This window comes from Convolutriloba macropyga, chromosome 11 (genome assembly GCF_964194025.1).
Source record: "Convolutriloba macropyga chromosome 11, txConMacr16.3, whole genome shotgun sequence".
Classification (NCBI taxonomy): Eukaryota; Metazoa; Xenacoelomorpha; order Acoela; family Convolutidae; genus Convolutriloba; species Convolutriloba macropyga.
This window is the reverse complement of record NC_134478.1, coordinates 11769769-11790902: the sequence shown is the minus strand read 5'-3', so window position 1 is coordinate 11790902 and position 21134 is coordinate 11769769. Positions and strand designations below refer to the sequence as shown.

At 32.7% G+C, this 21134-nt stretch overlaps 2 protein-coding genes across 2 annotated transcripts in view; one reads left to right on the top strand and one right to left on the bottom strand.

Annotated features, from left to right (window-relative positions):
* LOC142349687 (glycine receptor subunit alphaZ1-like) overlaps positions 1–17168 on the top strand; it is a 58198-nt gene extending 41030 nt beyond the window's left edge. The window contains exon 4 of the mRNA XM_075401417.1: positions 16938–17168. Coding sequence (XP_075257532.1) covers positions 16938–17168 — 231 coding nt within the window. The remainder of the gene's footprint in view (positions 1–16937) is intronic.
* The window catches only part of LOC142349040 (gamma-aminobutyric acid receptor subunit gamma-3-like), a 184635-nt gene that overhangs the window by 123272 nt on the left and 40229 nt on the right, over positions 1–21134 (bottom strand). The window lies entirely within an intron of this gene.

The window sequence follows — 21134 nt, the reverse complement described above, 5'->3', positions numbered from 1 at the left end:
GCTTCTTACAATACCTGGTTTTTATATACACAATCTTTAAAGTAATAAAGACACGTTACTTGTGATATTAGAAAGATACCCACTTATGTGCCGCGCCTGATCTCATGATTTTTTAAGTGACTCTTACGAGAAATCAACTATCATTATAGTTGTTGTGCTGTTTCATTGCCTTTGTATCGAAAGGTTCGCGTGAACTACTAAGGTTTTCTCGTTTCATGCTTCATTGCTTTATCATAACTTCATTTTTACGCGGAAAACGTGATCTGTTACATGATACTTTTTTAGAGTGCATGTCATAACATATTTTAAGATTTGTCAAGATCTAAGTCTGGAGTCCCAAAAATTTCTTCAGAAAAAAAAAACAATCTTTTACGCTCTATCAAGAAAAAGAAAAAAATTACTTCAGTGTACTTGTGAAAACCCCAGTGTTCTCAGAATTTTAATTGTGTAAGATCTGACAATTTTCTGACAACACCTTTTTGCTAACAGCCTGTAAGGGTGTGCATCTTCGTATCAGAACTGATAAGACGTTTGTCGGATCTTAAACCGTAAAAATTCCTCTTATAACATTTTACACAATAAAAATTCTGTCTTATCAGATCTTACACGATGAAAAATCTGCTTGACAAAAAAAGTTTATTGTGTAAGATCTTAAACGAATCTTATAAGATCTGGCTAGACAAACATTCGAAAACAATGAATATTCTTTTTGATAACATTTTTATTTTTTCTTATACGGTAAAAAAATTCGAAGTATGGCATGTTCTTCAAATAAAAGACAAATCAGGGTTGCTTTCAGGCAGCAGCCAAAAAGCTACAGCATGCAACCTTTAAGTGTCAATGCAACAAAGAACGTTACATTATAATGTCTTTTGAAACTTATAAGACATTGTGAAAAGGTTATTCGAGTATCAATGGCTTTTTCTTAAGCGGTGATTATCAAACTCAGCTGAAGAAAAACTTTACTGACCAAAACCACCTTGTTGCGACTTTGAATAAAACCGCCGTCAAAATATAACCAACAAGCTTTTTTGTTTCATAATCGGTTCGTTGACCGATTATTTTTTACTTTCATGAGCATTTGACTACGTAATCCGGCAATCTTGAAATCATCATGTCTTATCAGATATTAAACGATAAAAAATGCTGCCCTACGTAAATTTTGATTGTGTAAGATCTGATAAGATACTTATCAGATCTTATAAGATAACAATTAGGTAAAGTTGAATTATACTCATATAAGATCTGATAAGTATCTTATCAGATCTTACACGATTAAAGTTCACTTAGTGCAGAATTCTCATCTTGTAACAACAAATAAGATCTTGCACGATAAAGATTTTTCATCAGATTCTTATCAGATCCTACACGATGAAAATTCGAGAATCACTTGGGAATGCTAACTTTTTTATTTTCGAGTGTACCGTACTCTATAGGCGTTCAAAAACTTAAATCCAAAAAAAATGTCACGAGAGATTGGAAACTCCCAAATATATTGGTCAACTGCTATCGTTTCACGAAATCGTTTTGTCTTACGATTGATATTGAAAGAACAGATACAATAGTTAAATCTAAACACATTAAAAAATATGGTAAGTTTACCAGTTTACCTTAACCGAGTTTAGATAAACTGTTGTTAAGATGAAGTTAAGATAAAATTACATTAAAATACCTCACATTTTTTTAACAGTCTGGAGTACATAGCTGTGTATTTTTAGAAATTACCAAGCAATGTGTCGACGTTGGCTTAACAAAGACATACACGCCTCCAAAACATCACTTTGAGTCATAAAAACAGATGAACTAGAAGATCTCCGATACTTATCTTTTTGAAAAATCTTTTAACATTCTTGCAAATGACGCTTATCTTGCAAGGAATGAAATTAAAAGATCCCGCAATTTAGGGTGAGCAAAAAGTTAGACTATGTTAGACACAAAAGTTGCGGTTTTAAAGATTGACTAAATTTGAAGATCATTAATCAGCTTATGAATTCAACCCATTGACAGAAGATCTCGGTTCAAAGCAGAAATTGTATGTCAACTTCAAAGCCGATAGCGTATAAAGCAGAAATTTTAAATCAACTTTAACGCCGATAGCGTATTTGAAATTCTCGTTTCAGGAAAAGATGATAAATGATCGTTTTAACGCTTCATTCGGTCCACAAAAAGTGAGTGGCTTGGTGAGCGCAACAAATTGTCCAAAAAAGCCTCAATAGTATTCCAGTGTTTAACAATAATGTTTTATGCGATTTTTTCCTCTTGTTCTAAGTCTTTTATCTGTTTCCAGTCACATTCATTCATACAAATAAATTTTAAATTCCAAAACTATCTTGGATGGCTAAGTTGAGCCATAGTACCTAGTTGTGACTCAGATTAAAACTGCCACCGAAACAGAACCGAAAAAAATTGTTGTTTTATAATTAGTAAGTTGGCCGATTATTTTTTACTTCCATAAGAACTTGACCACGTTATCCGGCAATAGTGAAGTCATCGTGTCTTATCAGACTTTAACGATAAAAAATGCTACCTTAAGTAAACATGAATGATGGCTTTAATGTTTCATTCTGTCTCCAAAAAATGAATAACCTGGTGAGCACAACAAAAGGTCCAAAAAGCCTCAATAGCTTGCCAGTGTTTAACAACACTGTTTTAAACAGTTTTTCTCTCTTGAATTAAGTCGTTTCACTGTTTCCAGTCACATTCATTTATATATTTATATATATATATATATATATATATATATATATATATATATATATATAAGTGAATGTGACTGGAGTCAGCGAAACAAATTAGTTCAAGTGAGAAAAATTGCATAAAGCATTATTGTTAAACAATGGAAATTTATTGAGGCTTTTTCAGAACTTTTGTTGTGCTCTCCAATCTATTAACATTTTTTTGGACATAATGAATCATTAAAACGAGCATTTATCATCTTTTCCTGCAACGATAATTTCAAATACACTGTCGGCGTTAAAGCTGATATGTTATTTGCGCTTCGAACCGATATCTTCGGTCAATGGGCTGAAGTTAATAACTGAAAATTTGTCTTCAGTTTAATCAATCTTTGAAACCTCACTTTTTTCTCACATTTTTTGGCTTCTAATTTGTAAAATTTTGAAATGTCCTTGCACGATAAGCGTCACTTGCAAGAATGTTAAACGATCTTTCAAGATAAGTGTCGGAATTCGCCTAGTTCATTTGTTTTTATGACTCGGAGAGATATTTGGAGGCGTGTATGTTTTTTTTAAGCTAATGCCAGCACTTTGTTTGGTAATTTCAAAAAAACCTACAACTCTGTACTGCCGACTGATTCAAAAAAATCAATGTACTTTAAGGTATTTATACCTTAACTTCACCTAAGAACAGTTTACCTTAACTCCATTAAGTTTAAATTACCATAGCTTTTTTTAGTGTTTGATTTTGATTTAAATATTCTGATTTTAATATCTATTCTCCTAAAATCAACCATGAGAAAAATTTATTTCGTAAAATGATAGTGGTTGACCATTGGGGTTTGAAATTTCCATTTTTTTGTGATATCTCTTTTTTTGGATTTGAGCCTTTGAACGTCTATGGAGTACTGTACTCTCAAATATATAAAAGCAAGAATTCCAAAGTGATACAAAAATTTTTATCGAGTAGGATTTGATAATTACGTCTATCTATCTATACATATATTTGTATGTATGTATAAACATATATATATATATATATATATATATATATATATATATATATATATATATATATATTAAAGTACAATAAAAACAATTGTCAAGAGTAATTTGAGCAAGATCATACGCCTGGAAGAAGTTCCCTCAATAGTTAGTTCATAAACTAACTTGGGGGAAAAATTTGCGACAATTTTTCACTATCTTCATTGATTTCAGTGGATTTCTGGAGTGTTTGTATTTACCTGAACATTTCACGGTATTTTCGTGCAAAATTTTTATCTTAACTTCCTAAGGTAATTTTGATTTTACATGAAATTTAACTTAACTTACCTGAAAGTTAAGGTATTTTCCAGGCAAAATTTAAAGTGGTGCCATCCTAACTTTTAAGGTAAATTTATATTAATTTTCAGGTAAATTAAGGTAAGGCAATATTACCTTAACCTTTCCGGTAAGTTAAGGTGTTTTTTAGGCATATTAACTTTATTTTCATTTGGTTTACAACGAGCGAGTAAAGTATAAGCTTACTTTGATTGCGTTTGAAGCAATTGAGTTTTTTCTCGTCATTTTTCAGGAAACGCAATTCCTGGCAATTCCAGTTAATTAACTTTTTGTAGCAAGATATCTCAGCTAAAGCTTGTTAAGCCATAACTCACAAGTGTATTAATATTCATACATATAAATATCAGATCTTTTGAGGCAACCCGAAACAATAACTTTCAATTTTGTGTTGAATTGTGAGAATAGTTGAGAGAAATATTTACCAGACCCAATTTTCGATTGTAGGAACATAATCAATTTTCTAGGACAACATATGGTATCATGTTTTGGTTTGATTGCATTCACTAAATAACTTTGTTCCAAAAAAAGTCTAGTACTTTTTCTATTATTCTTATCATCTGCTACAGAAATGTGTTGCATTTGTGCAAAATGTACTCTGAACTTTTTTAAAACCAAAGATACATAAACTGAAAAATGGAAAAAAAGTTTGTTTTAGGGCTCTTTTTGGGAATTACTTAAGATTCTGCGCTAAATTTTTAGTTATTACAATCAAATTATGTCTATTCAATGTTTTGATTTCATTTTGATTTATTTTCTGTTTTGAAGGAGGCGTTAATAAATCTGACTCTAACAGGGAAAATCAAACTAAGTAATATGGGAATCAATAGAAAAGAGTCGGTCAATGATTGCGTCGGTGCCTCAACAAAAAAGTATAGCAATATGATATAACCAATCCAATTTTTGGTTTCATTGGACAACTGATTTTTTATGCGGTATATGATTCCTCAGTTTTGCTTCTGACAATTTTCAGTTCTGATTTCATTGCCTTTTTTGAAGCACAAAATAATAACTATGATAATTAAAAGGACTTCTAAATTTTTCACAATGTGGAAATTCCTGTTACTTGAACTATTTAAAGTAAATTTTTGATTGTTTAAGAATTATTTCATGAAAAATTTACAGAAACATTTTAAGAGACACTTTGAGAAGCAATATAGAGAAATATATTGTGTTCAATGTCAATTGTTTTTGTTGTTTTCCACGTCTTGCGTTCTGTTCAGGACACTGATTTGTGTTATATGAAAAATAACCCTCTCCCATCATAATTCACTAGCACATTAATATCTAATCTTTTTTCTAAAGAAAGATGGCTCTATCCAGCCTTCATTCCCAAATCAACAACAGATAAAACTGAGCAAATTCTTTTGTATGGTAACAATTGTATGATAGAGACTGAACCCCTTGTTCTTATTAGGGTCAGTAGACTTCAATTGTGTCTCTGATAAGGCTTTGTCTGTATTGCTATTTTTGTTGGCTGTTGACAGAACCAAGATCTTCTCATCCAAAAACCTCAACATTAACCAAAAAAGTTTCACTCAAAGAAAAATTTGAGGCAAATAACGGATCTAGTCTGCGCTTAAAATTTGCCTCAGTTAGACTAAAGTGCGCTCGAATCATTCTCCCATCAGTTAATCGTGTACGTTTTATTAGGTCGTCTTTATCTTGTAACTTTGAATGCTCTCTAGTGGGACCTCAGCATGGGCGACAATTTTTTACCGATTTTTTTGCTTATTGCTTAGTCCCAAAGTCAGCGTATGATTTTTGAAAGAATTGAGATCGTTTAAACATAAACGTTCTGAAATGGTTATAATCATTAAATATTTTTATGTAACACTCTTGCGAAAAATTAGAGCTGTTTGTCAGCAAAATTATACTTTTTGACTATAACGATATTTCGAAACCTTTCATATTATGTAAGTTGAGGACATGTTGAGCGTGCTTTTTGTAAAAGCCCCGTTCTGAAGTGACCCATTCGAACTCAAAAGACTTAAAGAGGAAATTGCCTTTTTGTAGCACAGCATGCATTCATTTGTTGTTGACCTTTAAGGTGTATGCGTGTAACTAATTGACTCAAGCCAAGACAACTGGGCGTAATGTTTGGCTTGTTTTTGTTCCGACCCCTCTCTGAGGGGGGGGGGGGGGAACTATATACTCTAATGGGTTTTTTGTTCAGACAATTTTGGCCGATCGATATAATAATCGTAGAGAGCTGTGAGTGGTATCATCAGAAAGCCCGTCCAGCAAAGAATATGGAATTAAAAAAAATTTTTTACAATTCAAAGAATTTGAATTGTATTGGGGCGCTGTCTTTTTTTTAAGATCTTTTCACACATTTTCATGATTTTTGCAGTCAAATAGGAGTGATGATTTTGGTCACGCCGAAACAGGAAATGGAGCGAAAAAGCGAGTGGTTTCGCGGCGTGAATTTTTTTTCGTGAAAAAATTCGGTTTCTCGGTAGTGGTTTTTTGTTCACATGCGGCAATTTCACTCTGATTTTTACTGTTTTTTCAATTTTTTGGATCGGAATTTTTCTAAATGGTTTTCCCAATCCATTCATAGCTCATTCTACGCCTAGCTTTTTGTTAGAATCAAAATTACATATCTCACTAGTGGTTTTTTGTTCTCCGTAGCATCATTTTGGCATTGATTTTCTGTTTTTTTTTGTTTTTTTCATCTGATTTTTTTAGAAATGGTTTTCCCAATTCACTCATTGTCCGTTCTAGGTCTAGTTGTTTCTTAAGTTAATGAAAATTCTTTGAATTGTACGTCAGGACTAAAGTGCGCTCGAATCATTCTCCCATAAGTTAATCGTGTACGTTTTATTAGGTCGTCTTTACCTTGTAACTTTGAATGCTCTCTAGTGGGACCTCAGCATGGGCGACAATTTTTTACCAATTTTTTTGCTTATTGCTTAGTCCCAAAGTCAGCGTATGATTTTTGAAAGAATTGAGATCGTTTAAACATAAACGTTCTGAAATGGTTAATAATTAAATATTTTTTATGTAACACTCTTGCTAAAAATAATAGAGCTGTTTGTCAGCAAAATTATACTTTTTGACTATAACGATATTTCGAAACCTTTCATATTGAGCGGAAATTATTTAAAATGAGGACATGTTGAGCGTGCTTTTTGTAAAAGCCCCGTTCTGAAGTGACCCATTCGAACTCAAAAGACCTAAAGAGGAAATTGCCTTTTTGTAGCACAGCATGCATTCATTTGTTGTTGACCTTTAAGGTGTATGCGTGTAACTAATTGACTCAAGCCAAGACAACTGGGCGTAATGTTTGGCTTGTTTTTGTTCCGACCCCTCTCTGAGGGGGGGGAGGAACTATATACTCTAATGGGTTTTTTGTTCAGACAATTTTGGCCGATCGATATAATAATCGTAGAGAGCTGTGAGTGGTATCATTAGAAAGCCCGTCCAGCAAAGAATATGGAATTAAAAAAAAATTTTTACAATTCAAAGAATTTGAATTGTATTGGGGCGCTGTCTTTTTTTAAGATCTGTTCACACATTTTCATGATTTTTGCAGTCAAATAGGAGTGATGATTTTGGTCACGCCGAAACAGGAAATGGAGCGAAAAAGCGAGTGGTTTCGCGGCGTGAATTTTTTTTCGTGAAAAAATTCGGTTTCTCGGTAGTGGTTTTTTGTTCACATGCGGCAATTTCACTCTGATTTTTACTGTTTTTTCAATTTTTTGGATCGGAATTTTTCTAAATGGTTTTCCCAATCCATGAATAGCTCATTCTACGCCTAGATTTTTGTTAGAATCAAAATTACATATCTCACTAGTGGTTTTTTGTTCTCCGTAGCATCATTTTGGCATTGATTTTCTGTTTTTTTTTGTTTTTTTTCATCTAATTTTTTTAGAAATTGTTTTCCCAATTCACTCATTGTCCGTTCTAGGTCTAGTTGTTTCTTAAGTTAATGAAAATTCTTTGAATTGTACGTCAGGACTTGTCCTGCTATGTTTTTTATTTAGTTTTTCATAGGGAGTTATCGAGATTTGAAAGTTTGTGAATCTTAGAAGTATCTCAGCTGTTTTTATTCACAATTCATGACCTCATTTTTTCAATTTTGCTAATTGTTCGATCAGAGTTTTTTTTCGGCTAGAATTTATGCTAAACTTTTCAAAATTCAGACTTTTTTCGTCGAAAAATTGGCTTTTTTGACGAACTCGCGGTAAATTTGCTGGAAGTAGACACCATTAAACTGCGGCCATATTTGTCTTAAGCTCGAAAAAAAAAATAGTTGTACTCCCGCTTGCTGTCTTAGTCTTCTTGAATTATAACTTTGCCAATTTTTTGGAAAATTATTTTTTTGAAAATTGATAATTATACAAAATGCTATTTTTTTGACTGACTAAAAAATTTTGTATAGAACTGATCGGTTTCGCAAACATTTCAACAGTTTAGTGTTTTGTTAGACGCTCAGAAATATCTATGTTGATCTCACCATGGATCCCTTTGAAAAAAAATTTTAGATTTTAATTGGGCGCGATAATTTTTTTTTAATTTAAACGGTTATAAAAATGGTCTTTTATGAATTACGGTGGAGAAATTCAATTAGAGCTCACGTAATGACAGATACTTTTTACAGTAAAGAGACCCAACGAGATTATATTTTGGTTTCAGAATTGAGCTCATGGTCTTTATGGCTCTGACCAATTGTTTTCGTGAAAATTTTCTGGACTTCTTGCGTTTTGTTCTCTGTTCTTATAATTTTTGTATTTCAATGACTTATTGTCCGCAATCAAGGATCCAAATTGTCTTTGAAAAAATAAAAGAACCTAGACAGTTTTTTCAGTTGTTTTCTAGTGTCTGTTATGACATTGAATATGTTCTTTTTTGCGAAAATGTCAGGTAATTTTTGAACTTTGTCACTATTTGTTTCTTCTTTCTCTCAACTTTGGGCACAGTTTCAGTTGAAACAAGCGGAAACTGACTTCCTGTGAATTCGAAACTGATATTGGTAACGATTTTATATTAAACTAAAGGCTTCTTTTTTTTGTTACTACGCGTTTTCATTTTTTCCTATACTTTTTTTTATCATATTTGCATTTTTCATGAGTTCATTTTGTTTCCTTGTCAAATTATCACATTTTTGACCACTCCAATTGAAAAAAAACATTGTAGTGCAAATTCATAACGTTGGAAAAATTGTAACTGGATGTGTTAGATATTTTTCTTTAATAGTTTATGCTTTTTGGGTTCAGACACAATTATCTCGCAAAAGTTTGTGGGTTTTTTTATTTTCCTTATTTTCGTTGTTGTACGACATATACCGGATTGAAAAAAGTTCTTAATGCTTCCACTTATTGTATGACTCTACATAGTTACAGATGTCAGTTTATAGCTGTTTGGTTTAATAATTTTCAAATTAAATTTTACAAAAAGAAAGACTTTTTTTCATCCGCTCCTTTTTGCTTTTAATTTTGTCACCGTGTAACTTAAAATCTCTCATTAGAAATTTTAATTACTTTTGATTGATTCAAACATTTATTCGCGCTTGGTGATACGTTGTGACTGATTGCTTCAAAAATTTAGTTTAATAAAAATTTTCGAGTTTTCTTTTCTGTTCATTTTTTGTTTTCTTTATGAAATTGTTTTTTGTGGGCTCGTGATTTAGTCTCTTTATTAATTCGCTTCGTGAGGTGTTGAAAGTTAATCCATTGCTCTTTGTTGTAATCCTACGTCTGCTGTGACTTCTGATTTTATTGGCTTTCAAAAGTAAGTTTGGTTTTTCGAGCTTAGTCTCTGTAAACACTGATCACAACCCGTTTCTAGTGAGCTATAATTTACGACAATTTTAGCTTCAATTTTTTGTTTCCGGGCTTTGTTGCTATTGTTACTACGAGATTTCAAAAATTGTTAGATTTTTTTATATTTGTACATTTCAATGGAATTTTGGTTTCTTTTTAAATTATAACAATAACCGTTGATCCCATTGTCATTGAAATTTTGCACAACTACACATTGGATAAAGGCATGTCTCAAATGCTTCTTATGTAGATATAAATGAACATTTTTGTAGTTTCGGGTGATATCTAATGACATTAATAACTGTGAAATTAATTGTTTTCAAAATTGGAAAAAATATTTTTGAACTTTGCACCTCTTTGCTCTTTTTGTTGACCTGTTAACCAGTCACATTGGAGACAGTTCACATATCATTTCTAAAGAAGTATAGGTCATTTTTTTGTTTTTATGTGATGCAGGTTTGATTTTGTTATGATTTTTTTTATTATAGGTTTGGTTATTATATTCTCTTAGATTTGATTGCACTCTTTGACGTAAAAAATGTCTGTTGTTTGATTTTCAATTTTGTCCATTTCAGAAAAAATCTACAAAAAGCGGGAATCACTAGAAATGAGTAAATAAAGTTCCGAGCCCTTCATCCACATTTTTGGCATAATTGTCTACCAAATGAGGAACAGATAGAAAAACCCAAAATTGCAAGAATTGTTTTTAAAAAATAGTGTATGAACGAAAAGATAGCCTCAGCCTCCGAAGCAAATAACTCAGCGGAGTTAAAATTGTTGCACTAGATTGATGAGATAAGCCAAAATTAAGAAAGCGATTTAAGACGAACAGGAAAATAAAAAAAACAACAACAAACATTAAAAAATACATCCAAAGCTTTATGTCCGTTATAAAAAACGAAACTCAATAACAAAGTCAATATCTTGCCAGATAAATCTGAAACTAAAAAAAGTATTTTGTAATTCACGAGAAAAGATATGGAACCAGTCCTTAATGAGGCTTGGTAGCAATTAGACATAAAAGAACAAAAACAGTAAATTTTAAATTTTGTTTATTTGTTTTAAGAAAAGAAATTGATATCAAAATAACGAAAACCATAGAAATCAACTGGAATATCCCTTAGATTTACGATTAGGAATGCTCATATAGAAATGAATGCTCTCAATTTTTTATGCAAAAAATAACAACAAAAAGAAAACAAACAAAAATTTAATTAAAACTGGACAGAAAACGCTGTTGAAGCCGTATAGCCATATTTTGGCACACAAAATATGTTCGATTGCGTCTTCATCGAACACAGATAATAAAGTATGTGACCTCTCATTGACAAGACTAGGTAACAATTAGACAAAAAAGAAAAAAGGGGCAATCTTAAGTAATACCTTTGTTTTTTTTCGAAACAAAATTACTTCCAAAATCATGAAAGCCATTAAATAGAAAATGAAATAATTAAATAGGTTCGTCCATTTGTCCAAAAGAAAACCTTGAGATCTGCAATTATCCAGAAAGTGTCGTATGTCTAAAAGAAACTACGTAAAATATGACAAAAACCAAAAACTAATTTACTTTTTTTGCGAAAAACAAATTCAGTGACAAATAGATTTAAAAAATAACCAAAACGCGAAGTTAAAAATATATGTTTTTTTAATATTTGAAAACAATTGTTTTCAAAGTCATGAAATCCATCAGCTTTTTACTAATATCAGAATATCGGCTTATCTATTTTTCCATGTAAAGCCAATAAAACCAGGTCTTAAACAGCAAATTTCATATGAATAAAGCGACAAAGTAAAAACGACAGTTAAAAACAAATTCAAAATTTCAATTAAATTGTTCAAGAAAGCAATGTCGAAGCCGTTAAAACCATCATATATTTGTTTCAGGAAAACGTGAAAAATGGTCAAATATATAAAAAATAATTTAAAAAAAAACATTTGAAATCTAGTAAAGCCAGAAAACCATATCTTAAGGAGTAAAACCGTAATAGAGATGAAATTTTAAATCAGTGGAAAAAGTAACCATGCCGAAGGTTTGCTTCTAGTGATTTCGTTTCAAAATGGAGGCTTTTTCGTCAAATTTGTTTGCAATTAACGTATATCGACTTTTTACCGTAGACAACACAGACTTAAAACAACAAGATGTGTTGAGTTTTTGTCACTGCTGTCCACAAAAGTCACAACAATGCCTCAAAAATTGCAGTTTAAACTACTGGCATCATGAGCTCGGCAAATTACAATTGTCTACAAAAATACCATCAAGAATCTTAAGTTTTTGAAACAGCATGACAAGTTCGGAAACTTTGAAAACATTTGATGCAGCCGTTTTCAAATGACATATTTTATAATGACATTTTGATCGTTTTTATTGTTCCTGCGAACAATATTTATCCTGAGTCAAGGCTCTGCTCCTATTAAAGTATAAAGTAGCAATCAGTGATATTGACCGCCCAAAAAAACTAAAGATTAGAAAATTTTATTAGTCGGAAAAGGCTAAAGCTCCCAAGTTTTTTAACCAGCGTGTGAGGTTCGGTCGGAACGGTTAAAAAACAGAGGAAACAAATTTTTTAGACGATAAATTTAAATTATTTCATTTTTGATCATTTTTGATGTTTTTGTGAATGTTTAAGCACAAAAAAGATATGTCCTAAAACTGTCTAATCGATCAGCGTCTACGAGATAAGCCCCACGGGTAGAACTTTTTTTTCGGGCTATTGGATTTGGTTTTGATAGTATCATATCAAGTCCCACATGCTGCTAACGCATCGGTATGGCCCGCAAGGCGCGACCAAATGCGCTCAAAGCACATCTTTTAATAGTGAAGTGGGGGTTTATTACCGTTGGTTTTATTTCCTTGGGGCTTATTTCAGTGGGGGGTTGCTAATTTTATCCTGACAAATTGAGTAAAAAATTATAAAAAAACTAACGCTCAATAGGGATCTAACATTATGACAAAAGTTTTTTTCCTGTTTTTTTTTCAGGAAGAGTGGTCAAACGATAGTAAATGTATTTTAGTTAGATGTCTGACTTTATCTAGATTAGAAAACGCATAACTGTTACATCATACTAATAACATATTTCTAGCGTGTACTGGAACTGAATTAAACTTAAAATTAAAAAAAGTGGTTTGGAACTGCAGTTCAACTAAAAGGATCAAAGGAGAATTATATAAGTCCACATCTCCGAAAAAAAGTATCAACAAAAAGCGGGAATCACTAGAAATGAGAAAAACTTGCCTTAAAAAATTGGATTCGGATAGATGGTTGAATAGATAATTTGTGACTTTTGATTGGTTATCGCATTTAATTGACAGTAATAGAGAAAAAAAGAGGCTCGGTAATGTGCAATCGCACATAAAGTTCCGACCCGCTTCATCCAAATTTTTGGCATAATTGTCTACCAAATGAGGAACAGATAGAAAAACTCGAAAATTCAAGAATTGTTTTAACAAAATAGTGTATGAACGAAAAGATAGCCTCCAAGGCAAATAACTCAGTGGAGTGAAAAATGATGCACTAGATTGATGAGATATGAGATATTAAGAAAGCGATTTAAGACGAACAGCAAAATCACAAAACAACAACAAACGTTAAAAAATACATCGAAAGCTTTATGTCAATAAAGACGAAACGAGCGTTATAAAAAACGAAACTTAATTACAAAGTCAATATAGCGTCAGATAAAACTGAAACTAAACAATTTTTTTTTGTAATTCACCAGAAAAGATATGGGACCAGCCCATATTAAGGCTTGGTAACAATTAGACATAAAAGAACAAAAACCGTAAAGTTTAAAAGTTTGCTTATTTGTTTTAAAAAAAGAATTTGATATCAAAATAACGAAAACCATTAGAAATCAGCTAAAATATCCCCTAGGTTTACGATTAGGAATGCTCTTATAGAAAGTTATTAAGAACTGTCCTTTTTCAATTTTTTATGCAATAAAAAACAACAAATGACAACAATCAAAAGTTTAATTAAAACTTGACAGAAAACGCTGTTGAAGCCGTATAGCCAAATTTTGGCACTCAAAGTATGTTCGATTGCGTCTTCATCAAACACAGATAATATAGTATGTGACCTCTCATTAACAAGACCAGGTACAAGTAGACAAAAAAGAATAAAGGGCATCCTTAAATAATATTTTTATTTTTTTTGAAACAAAAATAATTCCAAAATCATGAAAGCCATTAAATAAAAAATGAAATAGTTAAATAGGTTCGTTCATTTGTCCAAAAGAAATCTTTGACACCTGCAATTATCCAGAAAATGTCTTACGTCTGAAGAAAGAACGTCAAATATGACAAAAACCAAAAACTAATTTACTTTTTTTGTGGAAAAACAAATTCAGCAACAAATAGATTTAAAAAATTACCAAAACGCGAAGTTAAAAAATTTTTTTTTTCATTTTTGAAAACAATTGTTTTCAAATTCATGGAAGCCATAAGCTTTTTACTTATATCAGAATATCGGCTCATCTTTTTTTCCATGTAAAGCCAATAAAACCAGGCCTTACACAGCAAATTTCATATGAATAAAGCGACAAAGTAAAAACGACAGTTAAAATCAAATTTAAAATTTCAAAAAAATTCTTTCAGAAAGCAATGTCGAAGCCATTAAAGTCATCATCTATGTCTTTCAGGAAAACTTGAGAAATGGTCAAATATATAAAAATAATTTAAAAAAACATTTGAATTCTAGCAGTATCACAGCCAGAAAACCATAACTTAAGGAGTTAAACCGTAATAGGGATGAAATTTCAAATCAGTGGAAAGAGGAACCATGCTGACACTAAGCTACAAGTTGACAAAAAAATATGACAAAAATAGAGGCAATGTTCAATAAGCATTTAATTATTTAAAATCAATTTTTTCAACAGTCAAAACGACCATAAGCTTTCAAATAAAAACTTAGATTCATTTATTTGTAAGTGCTTAGGAAGTCAATTGGACATATCAACACTGAGTTTTGATTTTAAATGTTTGGTACTTGAATTAATATAGAAAAGATCAATTTTTATTTATAAAAAAGGACCCACTGATTACAATCTGATTTCTATTTATGTTGTAGCAGACCGAGATTGGTCCAAAACTAGCCCTGCTAATGCTCTTCGTCCATTGGGAACACTTATTTTTTGTTTATTATTGATATAGATAATTTGTTAGTGAAAAAAATCTAAAATAATTGCTGCGTTTTTGATAATCAACGAGTAAAGTTAGCAAAGAACTGCGTACGGTTTAACTACAGGGCACTCTCAACGGAAGTTGAAATAGGAAATAGCCCCCTTTTGAGTCTACAAAGATTGTATTAATGATTTTTTGAGACTTACTTCCTTTCAAATTTAATCAAAGTGGACTAAAGAAGCTTATTTCGTGCTGTTTTTGATGAAAAATGCTGAATTTTGAAATAATTATGCAAAAATTTTTGACAAAAAATAAAAATAAGTCTGCTCGACGATATTTTTGTCTTTAAAAATAAAATCAACAACACTGCTGTTCAAAATTTTCAAAAAAAATTTAGCTAAATTGACAAAACTTTTGGCAAAATTTCCGGAAAATGTGAATAAAAAAACAACGGAATTCACTCTATTTTCTGAGAAGTTCATACCTCGATAACTCCCTGTAAAGAACGAAAATGAAAAATTCGTTTTAATCCCATATTCTACGCTGGACGAGCTTTCTAAGGATACAAGTCTCAACTCTCTAGGATGAATATATCAATCGGCGAAAATTGTCTGAACAAAAAAAAGCCATTTGAGTATATAGTTCCTACTCCCTCAAGAGGGGTCGGAACAATTATCGTTTGACCGTTTATTCATTGCTTGATTACATTTCTTCACACAAAACCAGGAAAGCCTCCGAAAGGAGATAAATCAATATCTTGGACACCTCTGATTAACCTTCACATTAAAATTTAGCGTCTATGATGATGCAAGTTTGAATATATTTTGCATTGCAGGCGTTAACAATCTTTTGAGTAAATTTGCTTACTTTTGTAGCTCTGAATGAAATCACGAGCCGAGACGTCAGTGACTTTTCAGCAGCATGCTTTCAGGAAAATTGTTGACTGCGCTGAAAATTTGTATAGGGCCGGAAGTTTTAAAATTCAGCACATCTTCATAGCATTTTATACATAATTTATGCACACTTTCAACACAATTCTTTCGTAAATATCACTAAATTTGTGCATATTTTAGCACCGTTCTTAAAAAAATAAAAAAAATTGTAGCGTATTTGTTACAATTATTCAGCGCAGTTTCGCTGCTCCGCTGTCAAGCATTCATCGCTCGTCAGAGCTTTTCTTATATATTTTTCAGAACCCGGGTCACACATCTTACGAATTTCCTTGATTTCATACTATGTCAGATATGTTTTCTATGGTTTCTTAGTAGTCAGTAGAAAATCGTATATTTTTCTGGAAAAGATACGACAATCAAACAAAATTCTAAAAGCCGAAATCTAGTACAATCTTCATTTTCGATAGAAGTTGAAAAAACTTCCTGTAAATCACACATGGTCATTTAAGACACACAAACATTTCCTTACAATGTAGTCGTCACGGGGAATTGAAAATTAATAGATCGCATGTGCAGTCTACAATTGACTATTTGGGAGTGCTACAGCAATACCTTTGGATTTCATACATATTCAGAAACGGATTATAAACTTATCTGCAAACAAAAAGTTTTTTTTCAAACCCAACTCCGGAAAAGTATTGCAGACCAGGGTCTCATGGCAGATCACATAGTGATCCTGGAGAATCACAGGTGACCCCTATTGTTAAAAAATGATAACATGAATGGGAGGAAAAATGTATGAATCTCTATGATCATACTAGGAGCAAATATGATTTTTGGAAATCAACAAGGATCATGAATGTTTTCTTTGCAATCATACAAGGTCTTTTATTATTTTTTGGTTTCATACTGGGCTTGTACAAGAAAATCAAGCAAGCACAGTATGAAATCACGTACGATCCTTGTATGAAATCAATTAAACTTCAACCCGGGAAAATTTTTCGAGCCGGATTTTAACAGTGGACTACACTTACTCATAAATAACATTTTTTATTGGTCTGTAGTTCTCGAACACTTTGCTTAAAGTTAATTTTTGGTACAGGTACACGTGTGTAATGAGTGAAACTGTTAATTTTGATTGCAGGATTACAAAGTGACAGTATTCCTGCGTCAGATCTGGATAGATCCCAGATTGCAGTTCTCCAAATTCAACACAAACACCTCAGTAAGCCTGGATCCTCTTTTTCTGCGGGAACTTTGGGTACCGGACACGTTCATAGTGAACGAGAAACATGCCAGTTTTCATGACATCACTAAGGAGAACAAACTGGTCAAACTTGCACCCGATGGAAAAATATTCTACTCTGTTCGGTAAGGGTATTTACTCAGTTTAGAGGCATCCGAACATTTTAGGTGGTCAGGTTGACCCAAAGTTGTTATCCTACCCTGGGTGAAGTGGTGGAAATATTGTGAGGGGTACACCTCCCAGATATTAAATACGGTCTTGACCATAATTTTTGTTGCGCAATTTTGAATCGTAAGCCGCCATGTCGAAATGAACTTTTCTCTTATAACTCCTTTCTGTTATAGATGAAAAAACTACACAAAATTGGTATGCTTCCAATTTTATCATAGAGAAAACTTCTACTCTCTCATTAATGAGAGAGTTCAACTCTCTCATTAAAGAAAATTCTAGGACATGAAATTTTTCAGTTTCGTTTTCAACAGCTTGATATTGAACCCAAAGAAATGCAAATCAGTCGAAACTACGTCTAGCTTTTTCATCAGGCCTCTTAACTATCCAAGATTACATGGCAATTTGTTTGCTCTGGAAGCAAAAGTTATTTTAAAATCTTTTCGAACACACCAACTACCCAATTTTCAAAAAATATCTTTTCAAAAACATTTGTTGCCGTATTTTAGCACTTTAAATGATTTTATTTTCTGAATTTTTTAATTAGGTTTTTATTCTTTTATGCTACTACTACGGTTACTTCTACTAAAGACGCAACTAAACGATGTTGCTACTTTATAATTTTATGAGTTATGAGGTCAAACCGGGTGTCGGGTTTTTTGTTGAAAAAATGACGCTGGCCTTATCATAGAAAATGGCAATATATGTTCTCATTGAAATAATCATAACTTTAAGTTGATAACTTACAAAATCCTTTCTCACTTTTTTCAAACTCTTTTTTCTTCCTCACTCTGCTTGAGTTTCTAAGATGTGATTTTGACAAAAAAAGTGTAGCTTTTGGAGTTTCAATCGTAGTAATAATATTCCCCATGGATAAATTAGGTAATAAAATTCGAAAAGTGTGTCAAAAAATATGAGATTTCTGTGTACAACGCTGCAAAAATTTGCACTAATCTGACTTTAGTGACACCACGAACTTCTGCTTTATTTGAATATAAGAAATAGCTCAATCTAAATGGTTTAGCAACCAGCTACGCCAGCACTTGATTAAAAAACAACCACAGTCGACTTCCAATCGTTATCTCGAAATATCTTGCAAGAATATGGCGGAATTTTGCGGGACGATATATGGTCTTGCAATATTTTCTTCTGAAATCTGGTAAATTTGCAAATAATTAGAACATGCCCGACCAAGACCCGCTTGAGAGGAGTACTTTGTTTCTGCATTTTTTCTTAAATGTGAAAAAAACAACATCAACAGAATGAATTTTGAATTTCGGAGCAAAATGAATACTATGCGCCGGTAACAACCAATGAGCCAATGAGAGCATAGCTCAACCAAAATGAACTTGCAAGAATATCTTAGATAGCCATCGTCTTGCAAGATCTTGCAAGATAACTAGTTTTTGCAACAATCTTGTAAGATCTTGCAAGACAAACATCTAGTCTCACCCAGGGAAGCTTCCTTAAAAGCCTCTACAGATACGAAAATCTTGAGTAAATTTACTCACATTTGTAGCTGGATCCCCCTTTTGTTTTTAAACTCATTGTATAAATGGACCACTTGTTCATATTTAGTGCTTTCAAATTGCTGTAAGTCACAGCCACGTTCTATGAAAGTGGATTTTTTTGGTTCCGGATGACGCTTAAAGTTGTACACGCGCTAAAAAGGGATCTGCGACAAGTTGATGAAAAATATTTATTGAAAGCCTTGTTAGGGGGTCTATTCAGGTGCAAATACTGTGAAAATGGACCAGTACTGGATTCGAACCAGCATCTCTTACTTGCAAGCCTAGTGTGCTACCCAATTACACCAACTGGTCTTAAGCTCTCGAACTTGGGCATCTTTTATAACCCGTTCTTACGTTCTTTCTTGTTCCTCAAGGCTTCATTTCTCTAGCCAAGTATACGTTGAACAAGTAGAGCTTCTTGTCAAGCTATGTCAAGCTTATCTTATGCACAATTTACATTAGGTTGTTCTCTTTCAACCTTCTAACACTCCCCCTTAAATTGCGCATCCTCTCTTTCACAGTTTCTAACTATATTGTCTCTCTTTTTGCGGTTAAGCTCAGAGACTAGGGTCTGGGCCCATAACCTGTTAGGGGGTCTATTCAGGTGCAACTACTGTGAAAATGGACCAGTACTGGATTCGAACCAGCATCTCTTACTTGCAAGCCTAGTGTGCTACCCAATTACACCAACTGGTCTTAAGCTCTCGAACTTGGGCATCTCTTATAACCCGTTCTTACGTTCTTTCTTGTTCCTCAAGGCTTCATTTCTCTAGCCAAGTATACGTTGAACAAGTAGAGCTTCTTGTCAAGCTATGTCAAGCTTATCTTATGCACAATTTACATTAGGTTGTTCTCTTTCAACCTTCTAACACTCCCCCTTAAATTGCGCATCCTCTCTTTCACAGTTTCTAACTATATTGTCTCTCTTTTTGCGGTTAAGCTCAGCGACTAGGGTCTGGGCCCATAACCTGTTAGGGGGTCTATTCAGGTGCAACTACTGTGAAAATGGACCAGTACTGGATTCGAACCAGCATCTCTTACTTGCAAGCCTAGTGTGCTACCCAATTACACCAACTGGTCTTAAGCTCTCGAACTTGGGCATCTCTTATAACCCGTTCTTACGTTCTTTCTTGTTCCTCAAGGCTTCATTTCTCTAGCCAAGTATACGTTGAACAAGTAGAGCTTCTTGTCAAGCTATGTCAAGCTTATCTTATGCACAATTTACATTAGGTTGTTCTCTGTCAACCTTCTAACAGGCCTCAAAGACTAATTCGATTAGCCGGTATAATTTATAAGTGGAGTAAATTGATGTAACAAATATGAATTCCTTTGAAATTTTGTCGAGCATTTTGAATCAGTTCATAATGATAAAAATATAAATTTCTTGTTATAGTTTTTTTGCGTCATAAAGCGTGACACGTGCCGCTGTATTTGTGAGATATTTAGATTTTTTGTCTCAATTTTAAACCTAATAAAGTTCTATGAATATCACAAGGGTACTTACAAATTTGAGATTATTTTTTGTCAATTGCTGATAACCTACGTTAAAATAATAATATGCCCCAATAATACAATGTATAGCTCTGTAGACAATTTACATGTAAGTTTCTCGCAATGTAGTTCAACTGGTTAATGTATTATCATAGTATTTGCAATTAAAAAGCAATTTTTTTAAACAAGTTCTTGAAATTTTTGCAGCCAATTACTTTAAAACATGGTACTTAACCATCAGATTAATCTATATTACCAAAAAATATTAAGTGTTGACTTGTACAATCCCGGACCCTAGTCCCATAGTATCTCAGTACTGAAACATTGCATTCCAATTGTATATCGTCGGCCCAGTACTGTTTTCAGTGTATCCTAAGAGTATGTTGCTACCTCATTATGTGCAGTTTATTCGCATAGATACTTTTTTTCTGAAAATAGACTGTACATCCTGGTTTTGATTCCCATGATGTTCATAGCTAAATCATAGAAAATTGTGAAAATTTCGAAAAAAAATTTGAAATTTTGGGCGATGCCCTTTTTGAGCATGATAATGCCTTACAATATTAAAACGTTGCAAGTAACGTATTAAGATTAGCAAAAAACCTGCCAAAACCACTAAAAACACGCCGAAACAAAAAATACACGCCGATGTTCCGACCCCACTCATTATATTGAGTTTTCCGTATGGCTGGAAGTATTATTTTCAGAAAGATATCAACCCCTTATTGGATTATATTAATACAGCAATAATACAGCAATTTAATACTGCAATAGAAACGCCCGTCCAGACATAATTCCAGCGGTTGCACATAATTCAGAGGGGGTGGAGGGGGGGGTCTATGCCAAGAATCTTTTCTTGACGAAATTTTTGACTGGGCATAAAGTTTTCAGAATTAGTTTTGTAACTGGCCAGAGAGAATTTGTA